We start from the raw sequence: 14,905 nt of genomic DNA on the forward strand, positions 1-14,905 counted from the left end.
CTCTCCTCTCTGTTCTCTCCTCTCCGTTCTCTCCTCTGTTCCCTCCTCTGTTCCCCTCCTCTCTGTTCTCTCCTCTCTGTTCTCTCCTCTCTGTTTTCTACTCTCTGTTATCTCCTCTCTGTTCCCCTCCTCTCCTGGTATGAGGGGTTGTCTCCTCACCTGTCCTCAGGTCTGGGCCTGCAGCTCTCACAGGCAGACAATAGGACACAACAATGTTCTTTAGGAATGCCTCTTATCAACACACTCAATAAACACACTGACTGCTTCTAGAGCATAGAGCTTATTCATGGCCTGTTGAATGCCATTTAGTAGCAGTTGTAAATCAGTGGAACCACCCTATGAATCTTTCATAGTCCTCTGATGTATTCAATGGTAGACATTACTATTTAAAACTACATGATGAATCACAAAAATATTCTAATCAGATTACAGATATTTTTGAAAAAAACAGATGATTACTTCTTGGATTACTTTTAAATTCAGAACAATGTTTGCCAAAAAATATACTATGACACCTTTCTGATTTCTCAATGATTTTCAAGTCAGCATTGAAAAACGGCGCAAGTTTAAGTTTGTTCCACCTGAGCGAGTCTGACCACAAGTCACAGACCACTATGAGGACACCAAATGTGTTTGATGAAACCTTTTTGTCTTCTTCTAATGCCTCTGGTGGGGAAAGTAATCCAAAAGTAACTGAAAGTAATCAGATTGTGCTACTGCGTTTGAGTAATCTAAAAGTTACGTTACTGGTCACAATTTTAGACCGCTAACTAGTAACTGTAACGGATTACATTTAGAAAGGAACCTAGCCAACTCTATCCATGATGAACATCCTCTATCCATGATGAACATCCTCTATCCATGATGAACATCCTCTATCCATGATGAACATCCTCTATTCATGATGAACATCCTCTATCCATGATGAACATCCTCTATTCGTGATGAACATCCTGTCAGATATTAACATTTTCCATAGCTTTTGCTCCTCGCGTGCAACTGGTTGGAAGTGGTCTTTGTACCACCCCTAATATGACCAAAGTGGATTTGTGGGTTTTGTTTGAGTTAGCAGCATGTGTGTAATGTAATTATTTATTTTACCTCAGCAGGTCTGGTTCTGACTGTTGAGATGGAGAGGTGGGGGGGTCATTAACAGTTTGTGTTATCTTGTCATGTATTGTAGACCACCCATATGGACTATGTGGTGGCAGCAGCCAACCTCTATGGGCAGATCTATGGGATTGTGGGTACACGAGACAGCTCTGCAATCAGGAGCATCCTAGAGACGGTCCACATACCTGCCTTCACCCCCAAGTCTACTGTCAAGATCCATCTCACTGACAAGGAGATGGAGGAGGAGAGGGAGAGTGGACATTTGGGTGAGTAACTGTCCATTTATCTACTGTATGTTGTGTTATAAGCCTGTTTCTCAGGCCTTTGTGTTACTCTGTATTTCTGTTCCATTTGACCAGACACAGGCCGACTGGATGAGTTGCAGAAGAAGCTGTCCTCTCCTCCAGTGAACAGCGCAGCCCTGCAGATGCACCCCATTGACTTTGAGAAGGTAATAAGAGCCCAGCGCCATGCTCGCCATATCTCCACTGGTAACACTGCATAGTGCTAGGGGCCACACAGAGGGCAATGGTCCATGTTGAACTCTATATGGGGCAAAAAAAATAGCAGTTTGGTCTTTGGGTCCTCAGTGACCCTTGTCTGTACTAGTCCCTGACGGGACACACACTGCAGTGGCTCAGTGTCAAAGGAAACAGGGCTGTCCTGTGTTCTGGGTCCTCTCTGTTGCACTGCTACTGTAAGGGGTAGTATTTTAGAGAGTGCATATCTTGTTATTAACAGCTTTCAGAACAGTGGTGAATAAACAGTCTACAGAACAGTGGTGAATAAACAGTCTACAGAACAGTGGTGAATAAACAGTCTACAGAACAGTGGTGAATAAACAGTCTACAGAACAGTGGTGAATAAACAGGCTACAGAACAGTGGTGAATAAACAGTCTACAGAACAGTGATGAATAAACAGTCTACAGAACAGTGGGGAATAAACAGTCTACAGAACAGTGGTGAATAAACAGTCTACAGAACAGTGGTGAATAAACAGTCTACAGAACAGTGGTGAATAAACAGTCTACAGAACAGTGGTGAATAAACAGTCTACAGAACAGTGGTGAATAAACAGTCTACAGAACAGTGGTGAATAAACAGTCTACAGTGACTAGGCCTGAGGACCTCTAGCCCTGTTTGTGGGGCTGTAGGGTGTCGTCGTCGTCGTCGTCCCCCCGTCCCCCCCGCTCCCCATCTCACATGGTCTACCACCACCATGTCACCCAGCCCTGTGAAGCAGCACACTCACGCAGCCCCGAGGGCAAAAGTTCCTCCATAACACTTCCATTGTACAGCCAGTCACTGTCATGCAGTGGAACTGGAGCCTCTCTCTCTCTCTCCTTTCTTTCTTTCTTTCTCTCACTCCCACTCTCTCTCTTCTCTCTCACTCCCCCGCCTCATCTATCCATCATTAAAGGAGGTTTGGAGCTGTGTAGTACAGATGACTGATTAGTGTGGCTGGCGAAGTGTGTAGGGTGGCTGGTGAAGTGTGTAGGGTGGCTGGTGAAGTGTGTAGGGTGGCTGGTGAAGTGTGTAAGGTGGCTGAGGTAAGACAGGTATTAGATGTCACCTTGCCTTGGATGTGACTGAGACCCTCCTCCTCGTCCACCTCCTCATCCTCCTTGTCCACCTACTCTCTACCTCTGCTAACTGGACAGGTCATGCTACAGATGCCTGGAATGTGAGGAAACAGATTCCGCAGTATCGGGTTGCCAGGTGAGACTACCTCATGACCCCTCCAGCTGCCCCTGACTGATTGTCGCCCTCTTTGTAGGGCTGTGCTGGCTGAGGTGTGAGCTCATAGACAGTGTCGCTAACAGGGGAATCTGATTTCCACTACATGGCAGAGGGGTGACAAGTCATGTACTAGTGTAATTAAAGTGACACAGACACAAAGGCCTCAGAGCTCAAAGCAGACGAACCACGGCATCACATCATTGACTCATTTGGCTTTAACAGACAAGGAAGTGCTGAGAAGTATTCTGGCCTGGAATCAGTTGATCTCATCTTCATCTCACAGCTGTTGATGTAATGTATGTCAGAATGTTTCTCCAGTTGTCTCCTCTTCAGAACCATGTTGCTCCTGTGGCAGGTGTTCCCTGAAAATAGAACAATCTAGTGGTCTTTGGATATTAACGGTTAATGCATTCATGTATTATAAAGAGGATCAATTGTGTTTACAGGATGATGATAATAACTTCCACATAGACTACATAGTGGCTGCCTCTAACTTGAGGGCAGAGAACTACGACATCCCAACAGCTGATCGTCACAAGGTTAGAATCTTCATTGTTTTCTCCTATTACAGCGACACAACAGAGAGTGATAGAAAGAGTGAGAGAAAGAGATTTCCCAGTATCTCAAAAGATTTTTGAGATTTGTTTTTCTGTCCTTGTGGGGAACAAACAATGAATTCCCATTTTAAACCCCTAACTCTAACCCTAACCCCTAACTCTAACCCTAACCCCTAATTCTAACCCTAACTCCTAACCCCTAACTCTAACCCTAACTCCTAACCCTAACTCCTAACCCCCAACTCCTAACCCCCAACTCCTAACTCTAACCCTAACTCATAACCCCTAACCCCTAACTCTAACTCCTAACTCTAACTCCTAACTCCTAACCCTAACTCCTAACTCTAACCCTAACTCCTAACCCTAACTCCTAACCCTAACTCCTAACCCCCAACTCCTAACCCCCAACTCCTAACTCTAACCCTAACTCCTAACCCCTAACCCCTAACTCTAACTCCTAACTCTAACTCCTAACCCTAACTCCTAACCCTAACTCCTAACTCTAACCCTAACTCCTAACTCTAACCCTAACCCCCAACTCCTAACCCTAACTCCTAACTCTAACCCTAACTCCTAACCCCTAACCCCTAACTCTAACTCCTAACTCTAACTCCTAACCCTAACTCCTAACCCTAACTCCTAACTCTAACCCTAACTCCTAACCCTAACTCCTAACCCTAACTCCTAACTCTAACCCTAACTCCTAACTCTAACCCTAACTCCTAACTCCTAACCCTAACTCCTAACTCTAACCCTAACTCCTAACCCTAACTCTAACCCTAACTCCTAACTCCTAACCCTAACTCCTAACTCTAACCCTAACTCGCAACTTGTGTCTCAGTTAGACTGGAGACTGACTAAAGAGAACAAATGTCACCTAATTTCCTCCATTGCAAAAAAAACAGGCTTACCGTGCTTTTTGTGTTTGAATAGTTTTGCTGAAATATAGTGATGCAGACTAACACTCTGCCTCCTCTTTTGTGTCCATGTTTCCTGTATGTACAATAGAAGCAAAGCAACTTGATTATGCCAAAATTGATAGTATCTGGGTTTATGGACATTCATAGCATAGTGGTCATCATGAACATGGCACATGAGTGACCTCTGAACCCAAAGGTCAGAATTGGGGAAGTCCCAGGTCAGCCCTGTTTTTCTGTCCTTGTGGGGAACAAACAATGAATTCCCATTTTAAACCCCTAACTCTAACCCTAACCCCTAACTCTAACCCTAACCCCTAATTCTAACCCTAACTCCTAACCCCTAACTCTAACCCTAACTCCTAACCCTAACTCCTAACCCCCAACTCCTAACCCCCAACTCCTAACTCTAACCCTAACTCCTAACCCCTAACCCCTAACTCTAACTCCTAACTCTAACTCCTAACTCCTAACCCTAACTCCTAACTCTAACCCTAACTCCTAACCCTAACTCCTAACACTAACTCCTAACCCCCAACTCCTAACCCCCAACTCCTAACTCTAACCCTAACTCCTAACCCCTAACCCCTAACTCTAACTCCTAACTCTAACTCCTAACCCTAACTCCTAACCCTAACTCCTAACTCTAACCCTAACTCCTAACTCTAACCCTAACCCCCAACTCCTAACCCTAACTCCTAACTCTAACCCTAACTCCTAACCCCTAACCCCTAACTCTAACTCCTAACTCTAACTCCTAACCCTAACTCCTAACCCTAACTCCTAACTCTAACCCTAACTCCTAACCCTAACTCCTAACCCTAACTCCTAACTCTAACCCTAACTCCTAACTCTAACCCTAACTCCTAACTCCTAACCCTAACTCCTAACTCTAACCCTAACTCCTAACCCTAACTCTAACCCTAACTCCTAACTCCTAACCCTAACTCCTAACTCTAACCCTAACTCCTAACCCTAACTCCTAACTCCTAACTCTAACTCCTAACCCTAACTCCTAACCCTAACTCCTAACTCTAACCCTAACTCCTAACTCCTAACCCTAACCCTAACTCCTAACCCTAACTCTAACCCTAACTCCTAACTCCTAACCCTAACTCCTAACTCTAACCCTAACTCCTAACCCTAACTCCTAACCCTAACTCCTAACTCTAACCCTAACTCCTAACCCCTAACCCCTAACTCTAACTCCTAACTCTAACTCCTAACCCTAACTCCTAACCCTAACTCCTAACTCTAACCCTAACTCCTAACCCCTAACCCCTAACTCTAACTCCTAACCCAAACTCCTAACCCTAACTCCTAACCCTAACTCCTAACCCTAACTCCTAACTCTAACCCTAACTCCTAACTCCTAACCCCTAACTCTAACTCCTAACCCTAACTCCTAACCCTAACTCCTAACCCTAACTCCTAACCCCTAACCCCTAACTCTAACTCCTAACCCTAACTCCTAACCCTAACTCCTAACCCTAACTCCTAACCCTAACTCCTAACCCTAACTCCTAACTCTAACCCTAACTCCTAACTCCTAACTCCTAACCCTAACTCCTAACTCCTAACTCCTAACTCCTAACTCTAACCCTAACTCCTAACTCCTAACCCTAACTCCTAACTCCTAACCCTAACTCCTAACCCTAACTCCTAACCCTAACTCCTAACTCCTAACTCCTAACTCCTAACTCCTAACTCCTAACTCTAACCCTAACTCCTAACTCCTAGCGAAATGTCCCCACAAATGCCCCCCCCTCTCTCACTTTTCTTTGTTTTACTATCCTTGTGAGGACTTCTGGTCCCCACAAGGATAGTAAAACCAAACACACACACACACACTCTTTTAACTGGAGCTTCTTTCTCCCCTCATCCACAGAGTAAGCTGATCGCGGGTCGCATCATCCCGGCTATAGCCACGACCACGGCTGCGGTGGCAGGTCTGATGTGTGTGGAGCTGTACAAGCTGGTCCAGGGCCACAGGAAGATCAGCTCCTACCGCTCAGGCTACATCAACCTGGCTGTCCAGTACTGTGTCCTGTCAGAGCCCCTCGGGCCACAGCGCTTCACAGTGAGTGACCGGTCAGCACACACACCCACAGTGTAAAGTGATGAATGCAATTTTTTTTTTTTTTACAGGAGAGGGAATTGAACTGACAGTATTTACATGGTAAAACAGAGACTGTATTCAGTCTGCCTCTTAACTGCTACTGTTACTTCAGCATTTAGGCCTAAATCTGTTCCGCTTTATAGTGTAAGAGACTACAGCTAACCTGAGAATCCACGGCCCATAAGGGAGGGGTTAACTCAGCTCAGTCTAATCCGAGAGGGTGTTTGCATCCAGGTAAGGCAGGGAGTAACTGTACACCCCCCCACCCCCGCGCCACCCTGCCTGGAGCTGTGTTTGCACAATCCAGGAGACCTTCAATGCATAAAGGCACCCAAGTGTGAAGCAAGAGAATAGAATAGAAGCAGAGAAAAGAGCAGAGAAAAGTGTGTTCTAAGAAGAGAGAGCTTTCAGGCCCACATCTCCAGTTTGCTTCAGATGTAATGCCTGGCTTTTGGGTTATTCGGTTCTATGGAACAATGGCCACACTATAACCTAGAACAAGAATGGGCACTTGCCAATTAGAAAGCCAAACAGAACTCTGGGTCTAGTTCTGGGTCATGGATTGGGAGGACACCCGATGATGAGGTAAGGTGACGCCCACAACGCCCCCTTCCCCGTCCCAGGATAGCTCACCTCTGGAAGGGTCTGACCCGGGAAGCGGGCCTTGTCCTCCTGTAGGCGCCCCCAAATCCCGACAGTACAAGGGTTGTTGTACTGTACACTGTCCTCTTGCTCGGTTTGGTATGCTAAAAGCTTGTTGAGCAGTTAGGTAGCTATGGCAATATGTAGGCCTGTTTATGAGACCTATGGGAGCATATGAGGCGGGGACAGCACAGACATAATGGCTTTTTGTTATGATTCATGTTGGAAATCATGTTTCACCAGTTCTGTGTAGGGAAGTTCTGTTTTTCCTCTTTCACTTGACCCTTGTCCAGACATTCCAAACCTAGTCAGAACTGCATGGAAAACAGTTGATTCACCGTGAATGTTAGCAGTCATGCAGAGAGAGCACTTTAAATAACTAGAACCTAAAGATTTATAACACACTGCAGAGATGAGGGGGACAATATTTTCCAGACCCCAACTGTTCAAGTCTCTTTTTTTTGTGGCATCAGCATATATTTTAGTTCAGCTTCTAAATAAGTATCTTCATGTCTCAATGCACAGGAAGCCATCCAACTGCAGCTAATGACTGGGCTGTGCGGTGCTGAGCTGTATGTACTGTGTTGAGCTCTCTTGTTGGGCTGAGCTGGTCTGTGCTGTACTGTGTTGAGCTGTATTGTTGGGCTGAGCTGGTCTGTGCTGAACTGTGTTGAGCTGTATTGTTGGGCTGAGCTGAGCTAGACTGAGCTGTAATGTGTTGAGCTCTGTTGTTGTGCTGTGTTGAGCTGGGCTAGTGTATGGCTGACTAAGTAGAGTGAAGGAGCCATGTAGGCCAGAGTAGATATAATACAGGTCTCCAGATGGGGAGAACACAGAGGCGTGTTGGGTCTGGGTCTGGGTGGACCCCGACGAATTGAGACTGTTCTGAGGGCAAAAGGAGGGTGCAACTCAATATTAGGAAGGTGTTCCTAATGTTTTGTATGCTCAGTGTATATTGTGCACACACACACACACACACACACACACACACACACACACACACACACACACACACACCTGTCTTCACCAATACACTTGTGTTCGCAGTGTCCAGAACACACAAATGGTAAGAGGTGTTCTGGTCCTCATACAGTCTCTCCTCATGCTCCCCACTCCCCACCCCTCCCAAATGGTCGCAACTTGTGTCTCAGTTAGACTGGAGACTGACTAAAGAGAACAAATGTCACCTAATTTCCTCCATTGCAAAAAAAACAGGCTTACCGTGCTTTTTGTGTTTGAATAGTTTTGCTGAAATATAGTGATGCAGACACTAACACTCTGCCTCCTCTTTTGTGTCCATGTTTCCTGTATGTACAATAGAAGCAAAGCAACTTGATTATGCCAAAATTGATAGTATCTGGGTTTATGGACATTCATAGCATAGTGGTCATCATGAACATGGCACATGAGTGACCTCTGAACCCAAAGGTCAGAATTGGGGAAGTCCCAGGTCAGCCCTCCTGACAGGCGGGGAGGGAGGATGTTGTTTTATGTGAGGAACGTGTGCGTGCATCTCCCCTAGTCCTCCTGAGAGTAGACTGGGTTAACAGAAGGCCTAGACAGACCTCAGCTTCCTGTGGGTTTGTTTTCAATACTTCAGCTCATACATACTTCTGTCTGCTGCTTCCTTTCCTGTGTTTAGGAATGACATGCTCTCACATACAAGCTTACCAATTACCTCACTCCAGTCACTGTTCCCAAAGCACCTTGTCAGTCAAACCCCCCTCTTATCAATGATATTACTACTTTAAAATGGCGAAGGTGTTTGATAGCCTCTCACCTTGTCTGAGGCAAAGATATGGGGATAGCCGCTCCCTTTCTCCTGAGTGTTGTAAAGGCCAGCTGCCCAGCTAGCCTGTTGGAAGGTGTGGCCAGAGCCATCTGGAGGGAGTCCTGGGGTCTGGTTACCTCAGCTCACCTTGGCAGCCTTTGTGTGCTAGATGGAGGAGGTGTGTGTGGTGGAGGAGGAGGAGGTGTGTGGAAGACAAGCTGTCAGGCCAGATGGAGATATGGCAACATGAAGGAGAAGTGCATGGGAAGCACGCAGTCTGCAGCACCAGTAATTAGGTAGAGAAATGATTTGTATACGTTATCCGGAGGAACAAGAAAAAATACTTTAGCAAATACACTGTTAATAAGGTCATACAAATGTTTATATTCTTTGTATATCACTCTGCACAGTGTATTTATTATAATTATACCTGCTTTTACAATGTTTTTTTCTTAAACAAATGTTTCATGAACACATTGATAAGTATCAAGATTTTGCCTCTTCGTCACAGAGCTGAATCGCAGCTGGACCACATGGTCTGCTTTAGTCATTGCTGCAACATGCTACTTTATCATTTTCATCTCAGCCCGTTTCCCCGCCAGACTAAATATCCTTCAGGATTATTGCCAATTTTATTAGTCTGCTTTTGAAGTGAGTGCAGGCGTGCAGCTGTTACATCTCACTGGTGATCTGACAACTATCAAGGGATCAACTTACGCATGCATGGATGTAGACCACCCCTGCCATGAGATCAGTCAGCTTTTTATATCAAATAACTGGACTAGAGCCTTAAATGGGTTTGGTAGTCTGTTAGCTTGACCAGCAGATAACCTCATCTTTAGATATTTTGTCTGCATGCCACAGTCCTCCTTCTCTGCAGAAACATGCTCTGTGGATATAGAGATATCATTCTAGGAGAAAGAGAGATTGTACACAGTACCAATGAGCTAAACGTTGGCTAAGAGAACACCTGCAGTGAAAGCCCCATATAAATGGACCATTAACATCTGGCCACGGAGACTGGTAGATGGTTATTGCAACCATAAAGGTGGTATAATAAACTCAGCAAAAAAAGAAACGTCAATTTTTCAGGACCCTGTCTTTCAAAGATAATTCGTAAAAATCCAAATAACTTCACAGATCTTCATTGTAAAGGGTTAAAACACTGTTTCCCATGCTTGTTCAATGAACCATAAACAATTAATGAACATGCACCTGTGGAACGGTCGTTAAGACACTAACAGCTTACAGACCGTAGGTAATTAAGGACACAGGTATGAAAACTTAGGACACTAAAGAGGCCTTTCTACTGACTCTGAAAAACACCAAAAGAAAGATGCCCAGGGTCCTTAGGCATGCTGCAAGGAGGCATGATGTGCAGATGTGGCTAGGGGAATAAATTGCAATGTCCGTACTGTGAGACGCCTAAGACAGCGCTATAGGGAGACAGGACGGACAGCTGATCGTCCTCGCAGTGTCAGACTACGTGTAACAACACCTGCACAGGATCGGTACATCCGAACATCACACCTGTGGGACAGGTACAGGATGGCAACAACAACTGCTCGAGTTACACCAGGAACGCACAATCCCTCCATCAGTGCTCAGACTGTCCACAATAGGCTGAGAGAGGCTGGACTGAGGGCTTGTAGGCCTGTTGTAAGGCAGGTCCTCACCGGCAACAATGTTGCATTTGGGCGCAAACCCACCGTCTCTGGACCAGGCAGGACTGGCAAAAAGTGCTCTTCTCTGACGATTTGCGGTTTTCTCACCAGGGGTGATGGTCAGATTCACGTTTATCGTCGAAGGAATAAGCGTTACACCGAGGCCTGTACTCTGGAGCGGAATTGATTTGGAGGTGGAGGGTCTGTCATGGCCTGGGGCGGTGTGTCACAGCATCATCGGACTGAGCTTGTTGTCATTGCAGGCTATCTCAATGTTGTGCGTTAAAGGGAAGACATCCTCCTCCCTCATGTGGTACCCTTCCTCCAGGCTCATCCTGACATGACACTCCAGCATGACAATGCCACCAGCCATGCTGCTTGTTCTGTGCGTGATTTCCTGCAAGACAGGAATGTCAGTGTTCTGCCATGGCCAGTGAAGAGCCCGGATCTCAATCCCATTGGCATGTCTGTGACCTGTTGGATCGGAGGGTGACTGCTAGGGCCATTCCCCCCAGAAATGTCCGGAAACTTGCAGGTGCCTTGGTGGAAGAGTGGGGTAACATCTCACAGCAAGAACTGGCAAATCTTTTGCAGTCCATGAGGAGGAGATGCACTGCAGTACTTAATGCAGCTGGTGGCCACACCAGATACTGACTGTTACTTTTTATTTTGTTCAGGGACACATTATTCAATTTCTGTTAGTCACATGTATGTGGAACTTGTTCAGTTAATGTCTCAGTTGTTGCATCTTGTTATGTTCATACAAATATTTACACATATTAATTTTTCTGACAAACGCAGTTGACAGTGAGAGGATGTTTCTTTTTTTGCTGAGTTCATAAGGTTTTTTGTTCTGAATACACTCTTGGTGCAACTGAAGTGGTGTATTCATCTGTAACAATAGCATTCTTTTTTTGCTATTCTAAAACAGGAAATGGGGCTTAGCTGGCTAATAGCCATACTTTGGCAATAACAAAATAACAAAATGCCTGCACTTTTCCCCAATGCCCCTAGCATCCCCCTTCATCCCCAGAGACTGTGGGTTTTAAACAGCTGTTTCCCCCTACTGTTGTTGTTCTCTATATAGATAATTAAGACCCTATTCCCACTACGAGATTTGAAAGAGAATTCTACTTTTCAATTCACATGACACCCTGGCCTACCTTTCATTGTGGCTGGCAATGCCACAGTGTTGGTCCACATCTCAAATTGACCGTAAATATCACAGTATGACAAACCTTTCTTCTAAAACATATTACACCGTTAAATAATGCAACAAATCCATATTACACTCTTGAATAATGAAACAATTCACAAGCCTGTATGTGCAGACAATGAAAAGGTTTATTTTCTCATCTGAATGCTAAACTCATTACATTTTAGCTTCAAGACCAAAGCACAGAGTTGTATAACAGGCTTCATCAAGTGACATTAGCCCATAAATGTAATGTCATGTTTTTATAGCCTAAAATATGCCCATTTATTTGTGTTCTAAGAAAATGTGAACCGAGGCATTTTTTTATAAAAAATGATTGACTGGAATGAATCAACACAATAGTGATGACATACTGTATGAGTGTCATTTATAGTTACAGATGCAAAGGCCTACATACAGCGAGCTCAGCCCTGTTAATGTTATTGTCCAATCGCATTTGTCTCTTTGTCCGTTTAAAGGGTTTTAATGTTGTTTATAAAAGCATGTGACCTGATTAGAACAATTATCTGGTCCCATCATAGCCCATATAAAACATGTTTTTACAACTGAGTTATTACTATGTCATATGCTACAACTAGGTCCAGAGTTGGTTAGGTTAGCCTACTACCAGATCAGGAATAACTCTGGGCCCCGGGAAAATAATTCCCCCCACCACCACCACTCTGGGACCTGTGGTGCCACTTCTGAAATGACCTCACAATGTTACAAATGAAAAAACATATCCTATTTGTATGATGTACATTTTATATTTGTTGGGTGGTGGGGATGGGCTTCTGTAGTTTAACATGGCTCAGTGCAACCAGCAGCTTCTGTGACTATTTAATAATGTAACAGGCAGTTACTGCAATTTCATGTAAAAACCCAATAAAACATTTCTTAAATATGAGGAAAATGTTAATACATTTCAGCTGTTTCTAAAACATTGCTCTGCTATTACCATTTATACTGTAGGAGTGTTGGCTCACTAAGACATTTGTGTTTACACTGCCCTGCTTCAAGGAGGGCAACTGTTGGGCCGAGGGTCGTGCGCTACCTCCTGAGGTAGTGGTCGATACGACGTAGAAAGTACACACGTTTACCTTTGAATGATATGTGTAGTGGACTGTATTTTTACGGAAAGTGTAGTAATGTACACTACCATTCAAAAGTTTGTGGTCACTTAGAAATGTCTTCGTTTTTGAAAGAAAAGCACAACAGTGAAGAGGCTTTTCCGGGATGGTGGCCTTCTAGGCAGAGTTGCAAAGAAAAAGTAACATCTCAGCATGGTCAATAAAAAAGAAAGATTACGATGGGCAAAAGAACACAGACACTGGACAGAGGAACTCTGCCTAGAAGGCCAGCATCTCGGAGTCGCCTATTCACTGTTGACGATGAGACTGGTGTTTTGCGGGTACTATTTAATGAAGCTGCCAGTTGAGGACTAATGTACTTGCCCTCTTGCTGAGTTGTGCACCGGGGCCTCCCACTCCTCTTTCTATTCTGGTTAGAGCCAGTTTGTGCTGTTCTGTGAAGGGAGAAGTACACAGCGTTGTACGAGATCTTCAGTTTCTTGGCAATTTCTCACATGGAATAGACTTCATTTCTCAGAACAAGAATAGACTGACGAGTTTCAGAAGAAAGTTATTTGTTTCTGTCCATTTTGAGCCTGTAATCGAACCCACAAATGCTGATACTCAACTAGTCTAAAGAAGGCCAATTTTTTTGCTTCTTTAATCAGCACAACAGTTTTCACCTGAGCTAACATCATTGCACAAGGCTTTTCTAATGATAAATTTGCCTTTTAAAATTATGAACATGGATTAGCTAACACAACATGCCATTGGAACACAGGAGTGATGGTTGCTGATAATGGGCCTCTGTACGCCTAGGTAGATATTCCATTCGAAATCAGCCGTTTCCAGCTACAATAGTCATTTAGAACATTAACAATGTCTACACTGTTTTTCTGATCAATTTGATGTTATTTTAATGGGCCCAAAAAAATGTTTTTCTTTCAAAAACAAGGACATTTCTAAGTGACCCCAAACGTTTGAACGGTAGTGTAAGTGTGACGAGGCACAACAATGTAAAAGAATAGGAGGCAGCCCTCGTCAGCCCCACAGAGAGACTCTGAGTATCGCTTTCCACTAAGTGTTGATGGTTTTCACTAGGGGTTCGGGCATGGGTCATAACATTTGGAGAGCACTGAAACGTGATGCTGTGATCTCTGAGATTGACATGCAGAAATGCCACGTCCAACTTGAACTAGCTAACTTTCCTCACGTTTCGTTCTTCTCTTTCCTGGCATTTATGTTTTCTTGGCACATTTATTGATATTTGTGGTTTAGAACTGCAAAGGGAGTGTTTAAACTTCACAATAAAGTTTAATGTGCCTCTTTAGTGTAATGGTAGTCGCTGGTCACATTCTTGCCCGTTGGATTCATTTGATATGACCTAGAGGGAGAAAAGGGCTAACACTCAGCTTCTAGAGGGAGAAGAGAGCTAACACTCAGCTTCTAGAGGGGGAATAGGGCTAACACTCAGCTTCTAGAGGGAGAATAGAGCTAACACTCAGCTTCTAGAGGGAGAATAGAGCTAACACTCAGCTTCTAGAGGGGGAATAGAGCTAACACTCAGCTTCTAGAGGGGGAATAAAGCTAACACTCAGCTTCTAGAGGGGGAATAGAGCTAACACTCAGCTTCTAGAGGGAGACTAGAGCTAACACTCAGCTTCTAGAGGGGGAATAGGGCTAACACTCGGCTTCTAGAGGGAGAATAGAGCTAACACTCAGCTTCTAGAGGGAGAATAGGGCTAACACTCAGCTTCTAGAGGGAGAATAGAGCTAACACTCAGCTTCTAGAGGGAGAATAGAGCTAACACTCAGCTTCTAGAGGGAGAATAGAGCTAACACTCAGCTTCTAGAGGGAGAATAGAGCTAACACTCAGATTCTAGAGGGAGAATAGAGCTAACACTCAGCTTCTAGAGGGGGAATAGGGCTAACATTCAGCTTCTAGAGGGTGAATAGGGCTGACACTTGGCTTCTAGAGGGGGAATAGGGCTAACACTCAGCTTCTAGAGGGAGAATAGAGCTAACACTCAGCTTCTAGAGGGAGACTAGAGCAAACACTCAGCTTCTAGAGGGGGAATAGGGCTAACACTCGGCTTCTAGAGGGAGAATAGAGCT

The 14,905-nt window shown here is 44.6% G+C and overlaps 1 protein-coding gene across 2 annotated transcripts in view; it reads left to right on the forward strand.

Annotated features, from left to right (window-relative positions):
- uba7 (ubiquitin-like modifier activating enzyme 7) overlaps positions 1-14,905 on the forward strand; it is a 74,536-nt gene that overhangs the window by 28,374 nt on the left and 31,257 nt on the right. For both annotated transcript variants that reach the window (XM_036950741.2, XM_090206299.1), the window contains exons 18-21: positions 1,184-1,379; positions 1,473-1,564; positions 3,301-3,393; positions 6,217-6,408. In XM_036950741.2, the coding sequence (XP_036806636.2) occupies positions 1,184-1,379; positions 1,473-1,564; positions 3,301-3,393; positions 6,217-6,408 (573 nt within the window). The remainder of the gene's footprint in view (positions 1-1,183; positions 1,380-1,472; positions 1,565-3,300; positions 3,394-6,216; positions 6,409-14,905) is intronic.

The sequence above is a fragment of the Oncorhynchus mykiss genome, chromosome 17, assembly GCF_057628025.1.
Source record: "Oncorhynchus mykiss isolate SJ-2025 chromosome 17, ASM5762802v1, whole genome shotgun sequence".
Taxonomy (NCBI): Eukaryota; Metazoa; Chordata; class Actinopteri; order Salmoniformes; family Salmonidae; genus Oncorhynchus; species Oncorhynchus mykiss.